Source organism: Ursus maritimus, unplaced genomic scaffold (assembly GCF_017311325.1).
Source record: "Ursus maritimus isolate PB19 unplaced genomic scaffold, ASM1731132v1 scaffold_33, whole genome shotgun sequence".
Lineage (NCBI taxonomy): Eukaryota > Metazoa > Chordata > Mammalia > Carnivora > Ursidae > Ursus > Ursus maritimus.
The window spans coordinates 20,118,649-20,127,360 of NW_024425897.1; the positions used below are offsets into that span (position 1 = coordinate 20,118,649).

The following is an 8,712-nucleotide window of genomic DNA, read 5'->3' on the forward strand; positions in this document are numbered from 1 at the left end:
GACAAGATGGGGCGCCCAGGTGGCTCAGTTGGTTGAGCGTCCAACTCTTGATTTCGGCTCAGGTCATGATCTCGGGGTTGTGGGATCAAGCCCTGCACTGGGCTCTGTGCTCAGCGGGGAGTTATGTTGAGATTCTCTCTCTCCCTTGCCCTCTGCCCCCCACCCCCACCATGTGCTCTCTTTCTCTCTCTCTCTAAAATAAATGAATAAATCTTAAAAAAATAAAGAGGGACAAGAATTAACAACCTACAACTACACACAACTTGGGCAAGTATCACAAATACGTTAAGTGGAAAGACAGAGGAGAGTCCTGCTGTACCATTCCGTTTATGTAAAGTACAAAACCAGACTGAGTTCATTGTCCTCTAGAAGTTAGGGTGGTGAATACCCTGAGGGGAGGGTCCTCACTAGAAGGACAGCACTAGGGGCAGGGTGTCTGGGGTCTGGGAATGTTCTGTTCTCAGACCCCAGTGCGTTCACTTTGTAAAAACTCATCAATCTGTACAGTTTTTATGTGCACATTTTTCTAAATGGCTGTTACCCTGCCATAAAAACGTTTACTTAAAATAATACTGTAGCTGGCGGGAAGGTACGTGCAACAGCCAATTTGAAAAGCGGTTTGTATGGCTTGTAAAAACAAAACAAAACAAAACAAAACAAAACAAAACAAAACAAAACAAAACAAAACAAAAACATCTACTATGATCCAACAAACGTTCCCCTTCGGCTTCCAGCCTAAGGAAACACTAGAACGTACAGAAGGAAGCGTAAAGGATGCTCATTGCAACTTTGTAAAAGAGAGAAGCTGGAAACAGGACACTGTAGGCAGGACGCCGGCTGAATAAACTGATAAACATTTACATGAAATTTAAAACAGGCCAGGGGCACCTGGGTGGCTCAGTCGGTTAAGTGTCTGACTCTTGATTTCAGGTCAGGCCATGATCTCAGGGTTGTGAGATCGAGCCCTGTGTTGGGCTCCGAGCTCAGTGGGGCATCTGCTTGAGATTCTCTCTCTCTCTCTCTTTCTCCCTCTGCTCCCCCTCTGCTGCTCATTCTCTCTCAAATAAATAAATAAATCCTTAAAAAGTTTAAAAACATGCCAGACAATACCATCACTGTTTATAGATGCATAAGCACGTAGCTGAAGTATAAAACATGCTCGGGAATGACACCCATAAAATTCAGTGTGGCGCTTAGCCCTGAGGGGGAAAGAAGAGAGGAGGGGATGGGAGTATAGGCAAGGAGCTTCAATCTGCATCCGCAGGGCTTTCTTTCTTGAAAATAATAATAATTAAAAAAGCCAAAGCACATACAGCAAAATATGAAGATTTTCTTTTTTTTATTTTTATTTTTTTTTAAAGATTTTATTCATTTATTTGACAGAGAAAGACAGCCAGCGAGAGAGGGAACACAAGCAGGGGGAGTGGGAGAGGAAGAAGCAGGCTCCCAGGGGAGGAGCCTGATGTGGGGCTTGATCCCATAACGCCGGGATCACGCCCTGAGCCGAAGGCAGACGCTTAATATGAAGATTTTCTAAAAGACTGAGTGTTGCGTTGGTGGGTGTTTTATTATGTTGATATGCTTTTCTGTACATTTGTAATATTTAATCATAAAACATTAAAAAAATTTCAATTTTTATTTGAAAAATAAACCATTCTGTGTAATACTCTGAAGCAGTCAAGCGTGAGGCAGACCTGACTGTCTTCCCACGGCTGTAACCCCAAGATACGGTGTTAAGAAAAGGGGAAGTTCCAGATCTACACATCAGGATACTGTCCATGTTGTAAACAGTAGTAGGAATATGCATGCACTCGGGGGGGGGGGGGACCCAGGCTGGCGGAAGGGACTAACATTTGTTTATTTTTTATTTTTTTAAAAGATTTTATTTATTTATTTATTTGAGAGAGGGAGAGAGAGAGGAGAGGGCGTGAGCAGTGGGGAGGGGCAGAGGGAGAGGAAGAAGCAGGCTCCCTGCTGAGCAGGGATCCCCGACAGGGCTCGACCCCAGGACCCCGGGATCATGACCCGAGCCGAAGGCAGACGCTTAGCCGACTGAGTCACCCAGGCGCCCTGGGGATTAACATTTAAAAGCAGCTTTGCCTTCTCTATCATTTCTTTTTTGACCAGAAAAGTGTATTTTCTTATTGCTTACATAATTAAAAATGCGGTTTAACAAAACACTGTAGAAGAATATAAAATGGCATCAATACATTAAGAGAGGCTGATTAATTATTAGAATGGTCCATTTTTAAAATACTTAATTTTGTAAGACACATTTGCACACGTAGATACATGCACACAACCTGAACGTCTAGACACCAAGATGTTAAGAGTCTTGTTTATCTATATTTTCAAAAGTTTCTACCAAAGCATATGTTTGCAGAAGTAAAAAAGAAAGAAAGCACCAGGCAGATGTGTTTTCAAGAGTGGCCTCTGGCAGCGGCATGGGCAGCCTGCCCAGCCTCACCCCCCCTCTGCCCCCCACCCAGCAGGTACCTGAGCGTCTTCCTCTGCATGTCCTCGTCTGTGATGCCATGATAGACAAGGGTCTCATTCCAGACAGGGTTCCGGGTGTTCCGTAGGGTTTTTGTACGGAGCTTGTTGGACTACAGCCCAGAGAGATGGACAGACACCCGCTTGGTGGGAAGCCAGCCCTGCAGCCTCATCCTTTGGGTCGACTTGGGGTAGATGGGTGGGTGATATAGGAGTCCGCTCCCCTTACGAGTGTCCAGGGGCTCAGTTGCTCGCAAATGCATGCTCTCAGTGAGTGGAGGGCATCCCCAGTGCTGGCTACAGCCATCGTCAATGCTGGACCCTGGGCCACCCCTTCCTCTGTGTGCTGGGCCCTCTCTTTGAACTTTCCATTAAGATTAGAGAGCATGAGAAAAACATACGATTTATAGGCCAAAAAGGCAGACATAAAGAGTCACTCACTTATAGGCAGTGAAAACACAATTTCTGGGGGGCATTGAAATGGTTTCTTCTGTCTCCCTAGACCGTATACTCCATGCCTGAAAGTCCTTAGGGGACAAGGTTTTCATTTTACTCTAAGAAAGACAGCTAAAAATACACTATATCCAGAAGAGGTGGCCTGGTAGCAAATCTAATTCATACTAACATGTAAATGACTCACTGGACGCTTTGGCAAAGCAAGTTTGGATTCAGGCGTGAGCAAAGAAAGAGTCTCAAGGAGAAGCAAATGTCACTGGGGGGCTAGAATGAGTAGTGGCCAATCACTTCACAGTTTGGCCATGGCCAGGGAGGGACTCTCCTTTCTTAATCCAAACAAAGAAAAGAGTGAGAGACAGTGTGTGTGTGATTGCAGACATGTGTGTCCTCTTTGTGTTATGGGGCATTTCATACTTGCAGAAATTCCTAACAGCCATTTTCCCAAGATCATGCAACCAAGTGTACAGTCACCCTTATTTTTGGGACACACATGTCAAATTAATACAACAAAGCGGAAAATAAATTCCAAGAAAGCACGCTTTCATTTCTAGCCATGTGCTCTGAGTGGGTCCCTCCAAAGAAAGGAGAGTTAACTCCATTGTCCTTCCCCAGAGCAAGGTAGTGATATGCAGGTGAGCGAGCTGGGAGGGAGAGAAAGGTGGGCGGGGCCGCAATGCATTTTCACTTCATGACAAACACTTTCTCAAGTGCTTAGTACTGCAGCCTGGAGACAGCTATTCATTCCTCTTGAGAGAGAAGTGTTTGGTTGGGACATAAAGTGGGGGCGGGGGGTTGGTGGTGGTGAGCCATGGTCAGCACTGGGGAGCCACTGAAGGTATTTGGGCAGGTGGATGGCATAACCGGGGCTTCTGCTTCTCTCCTGGCCTCCAGCAGCTCCCTGGATCCCACATTTTTGGGCTGGAGAAATGGGCAGAGCGCCTGTCCCTCAAGGGGGAGTAACTCCTGGTCTACCCCCCATCCCTTACCTCTTGCAAGGACTTTGCCATTCAGGGAGGAGGGGGGTTTGGGGCCAGATAGGGGGGCTATTTTAGGCTCTGAGTTGGGAACGTTGGGTGCCTGCCAGGGCCCATGTGCCCAGCCTGCCGAGAGGCCCAGGCCATATGGTACCTTGCTGGCTCCCGGCAGGAGATGCAGCTTAACATAGGGATCAGCCAAGCCGTTGGAATCCATGGGCTTCAGGCCCTGCAAGAGAAAAGGCAACAGCATGAGGGCCTTGGGAGGGCCTGGCACTCAACTGTCACAGGCAACGGGCACAGCCCCTGGCATCTGTCCTGCCCACCAGTCAACCCTTGCACTTCTTCTTCCAAAGACAGAGAAGGGACATGAAGTATCTTGGGAAGAATGTCGGAATCAGGCAAACAGGGTTTGGAGCCTGGCCATGTCACTTCCCCGCTGTGTGACTTTTGGCAAGTTCCTTAACCTCTCTGAGCCTCATTTTCCTCATCTGTCAAACGGGATAATAGTATCTGCGGTAACACTTACATGTAGTTATACATATGCCCATGTGAAGTGCTGGGCACAGAGCCTGGCCCACAGTGACCGCTGCACCAATGCTGGACTGTTATTCCTAGCATGGAAGGAAATGTTCCAGAACAAGAGGGATGGGAGAGAAGGAGAAGCTGGGGAAAGGCGACCTGAGTTCTGGCCCTGGCCCCTGTACTCATTTCTGAGACCTCAGTTTTCCCATCCATAAGATGGGGATCACAATGTCTGTCCAGCCCCCCTCCCTGGGCTTGAATGAGGCTCAAGTGAGACACCGTGGGGTAAGGGAGTTTGTCTGGGGTAGGAATTAAATTGGGCTTGTTAATATGAGCAACCTCAAATTCCTGGGGCCCAGACATACTCTGTCCATCTTCCTATGCCAGGGCTGGGCAGGTGTCCCACCTCTGGGCTTCCACTGTCCCCTCTCACAGCACTAATCCCAAAGCCACGAATCTCTGTGGGCCTCAGTTTTCCCATCTGTTCCATGGGGCTGATTGCAGCCCCGGTTCATGGGGTCCTTGGGGGATTAAATGAGACCTCACCTGTGAAGGGTGAACTCTGGGCCTGGCACTAGTGAGTGTGGACAATAGGGAGAAGGTGCCACAAAGTGGGGGGCAAGGGGAAAAGCTCATAGAGTAGCCTTGTGGGTAAAAGCACAGGCTCTTGAGCTGGACTGCATGGGTTCAAACCCCAGCTCTGCCACTTCCTGCCCTTGTGATTTGGGCAAGTCACTTAATCTCCCTGTACCTCAGTTTTGCCGTCTGTCAAATGGGAATGATGATAGAACCTGTGAAGATTAAGTGGAATGAAATCACCGTGGAAAGCCTGGGAGGGTGTATAATACTCAGGAAATGTCACAGCCATGGTTTCTTGGCCATTTCCCTGACATGAGTCCATGAGGGTAGGGCCGGTTCTTGGCTACGCTAGGACCATCAGCATTTAGGGCAGTGCCCGGTACGGAGTCAGCATTTGATGAACGTTTCAGGAATGACTACTGGGATTGCAAGGCCGCAAATTGGCAGACTCTATGCTTTTAAAATCTGAATTTGAACATCTTAGTTTGGGGCCTGCTCACGCCGGTTTACCGAAGCTACTCCCACAGCCGAACATCTCACACATTTTGCTCGTCTCCGTCACCTGCCCAGCCCGAGCGTGTGAACTTTCTGTATCCTGTCTCAAGGGGGCTGTAATGGTGTGGCTTCCACCCATTTCTGGAGCTGAAGGAGGGGACTGGGCAGGGAGCGAAACCATTACATCGGGATGCAAATCCAGCTCTATCCCTACCAGCTGCGTGACCTCAGGCTTTACCTTTCCGAGACTCAGTTTCCCCATTTGTACAACGGGGCTAATAATGATCCCGACCTCCGAGGTCCCCAGGAAGACGAACGGGGCTAATGAATGCGCTTCCCTCACTGTGCTCTTGGGGCATGTAAGTGCTCGCTGCAGTGACTACGAGACAGGCGCTCAGCGAGACCTGCCCAAGACGTGCCCTGGGCGTGTTGATCCAGGAGCTGTGGTAAGTGTTAGCCTCGCTTATCATCCAAACGAGTGAAAAGGGGAGCTTTTAATTATTCCTGCAAGGTCGTGGGCATGGCTAAGCACTGCCCTGGGCCAGTGAGAATGTGTGGCCGCCTTACACTTCATACTCAGTCATCCTTGTGGGAGAGGCACATTATTATCCCGGATTTACAAATGGCACACTGGGGCTCAGAGATGTTGAGTAACTTTCCCCAAATCGCACAACTGGGGAGCAATGGAGTTAGTGCTTGAACCCAGGAAGTCTGTTTCCTGAGCCTTGCTTCTGCTTTCACATGGGTCATGCTCGCAGCAGGGGAAACGCCCTCAGTTACTTTCTGGGATAGGCACTGGCATCATCTAGCTTGCCTGGGGTCTCCAGTTGAGTTGGCTCGCTCCCCCTGGAGTCCGCAGCAGAGAGATGTCCTAGTATCTGCAACAATGGGGCCCCTGCCCCCGCCTCAGGCCGCTGTTCCAGCCTGCCAGCCACGAGAGCAGAAGGAGCCATTAGGTGAGCCTGTCAGCTGTCAATCAGGCTGTCATCGCCGCCAGGCAGCCCCTCTGCTTCAGTCCCCTCCAGAGGCTGTGGACGGTCTGGGCTGACTTCAGCTCTGCCCTTGAAGTTCTGCCCTTGAAGCTCAGTGAAACCCCCTGGAACACCCCCGAAGGAAGTTGTCTAAAGGGAACGTCCTGGCTAATTCTTGCCCCTTTCTATCAATTGTCACTGTCACAGGTAGACAGGCCTGGTCACCCAAGCCATTCCCAAGCCCCCTAGACATGCCAGAGCATCCGCGTGGTCCCCAGCTTGGCCTCTCACTCACCTTGGCTTTTATGATGGTGCAGTGCAGGGAGCTGTTGTCCTGGTCGTAGAGAAGGCTGAACTCCAGGGCCCCCAGGGTGGCTGAAGGGGGCAGAGGCAGGAACCAAGAGAACATTCTTCAGTCATTCACAAACATTTCCTGAGCACTTACTATGTGCCCAGTCTGCTCGAGGCATTGAGCCTACAGAGGGGAAGACTTGGTCCCTGCTCTGGATGCCCCATCCTGGTAGACCCTCCTGTCCTTCGGAGCCCTCAGCACACCTGAGATCACTTAACCGAGTGTGCATTTGCCTAGTTAATGACTTCCCGTCCTGCTAGATTGAGAGCGCCCTGAGGGCAAGGGCTGTGACTGTCTCGTTCGCTGCTCTGTCCCCACTGGGCACAGTACAGGGCACACAGTCAGTGCTCACTTACTCCCCTAGAGGAAGAAATGAGTCTGAGCATTGAGTTGCCTCTGCCTGGAATACTCTTCCTCTGGACCCTCACATGGCTGTGTCTTCGCATTAGCCACATCTTGGTTTCAATGTTACCTCCTCCCTCCCTGATCACTCCATCTAGAAGCAGTCACCCTCGCGGTCATTGTCCTATTTTATTTCCTGCTCCATTTGAAATGAACTCATTGGCATGTTAACTATTTGTCGACACTAGAATGTTAGTTCCATTAGATCAGTCGTTTTGGCTGTTGTTCTTTTGCTTTTGTTTTGCCACGGTGTCCCTAGCCCTAGAAGAGTTTGGAGCACATAGTATGTGCTTAATAAAACATGTGTCCACTCTAGAGATGAGTGCATGAGTGAGTGAGCAGTATATAGTTGAATACAGTGATAGGCTTGTTGTAAATCACTGGGGACAGCTTGTAATAGGGACAGATGCAAGCTGGGAGGGTCTTCTAGGCATGGCAGGTCAGTGAAGAGACACTTAAGGCAGAAGGAAGGAGCAGAGAACGCTGTTCAGAAGTTACTGGTGTGCAGAAAGGCAGAAAGGTGGGCTAAGTACAGCACATTGCCAGAGCAGAAGCAGCCCGTGGCTCACAAGGTGGCCGTGGACTCCCCACTCTCCTTCCCCGAGACGGCAGGCCCAGGACCGGTGGGAGAGCACAGCTGCTGTTTCATCCTGGTCATCTATGATTGACCGTCAGCCCCTCCACTCACTGGCGGTGTGAGCGTGGCCGGGTCCCTGAAGCTCTCAGAGCCTCAGTCTCCCTATCTGTGAAATGGGATTATAGAAGCACCTATTCCGAGGCCCAGTGGAAAGACTAAATGGGCACGTGCACACAACACACTTAGAAAAAGTGCCCGGCACAAGAGAAGTGCTCAGCGGGTGTTGACTTTTGGTACTTCTGACGCGCATACTAACATCATAATAACTCCTCTTGTGTGTTTAGCACTACGTGGTGATAATGATGGCCAGTTTATGAAGCATTTTCCCAGGAAGTACCTCAGTTGACCCTCCTCTAGCTCTGTGTGGGAGGCAGTATTCACTTCGCGTTTTACATCAAGGAGAGGTGACACAGTGGGCCAAAGCCAGGCCACCGATTATGACCGTGGGTCTACTTCTGTGCGTGTCCTGTCTGTCCACCTGACCAGGAGCTCTTGGAACGCCTCCAACCCCACCACACATATTAGATCCAGATACTCGTCCATCCATGTCTCCCGCCAGCTCACAAAGGCCACCCCGGTTCTCCCTTGCTGCTCAGACACACCCAGGATAAGTGGCACTGGCGTATGCATGTGTGTGTGTGTCCCTAGGACTTCGGGTCTGAGTGGGCAAGGCCCAGAACAGGCACTTTACAAGTCATTGAAGGGATGGATGCAGGAGGAAATGCCTAGGAATTTTTAAATTATGGTTAAGAAATTACTTGTAGAAGATATACATTGAAGAGGTTTAGAGGCTATTAAAATACATATCTATCTATCTATCTATCTATC

General features: G+C 49.6%; 1 protein-coding gene across 2 annotated transcripts in view; it reads right to left on the bottom strand.

Annotated features, from left to right (window-relative positions):
* The window catches only part of RPH3A (rabphilin 3A), a 64,640-nt gene that overhangs the window by 14,057 nt on the left and 41,871 nt on the right, over positions 1-8,712 (bottom strand). For both annotated transcript variants that reach the window (XM_008688900.2, XM_008688901.2), the window contains 3 exons: positions 6,789-6,868; positions 4,078-4,152; positions 2,497-2,606 (listed from right to left, as the gene is read on the bottom strand). In XM_008688900.2, coding sequence (XP_008687122.2) covers positions 2,497-2,606; positions 4,078-4,152; positions 6,789-6,868 — 265 coding nt within the window. The remainder of the gene's footprint in view (positions 1-2,496; positions 2,607-4,077; positions 4,153-6,788; positions 6,869-8,712) is intronic.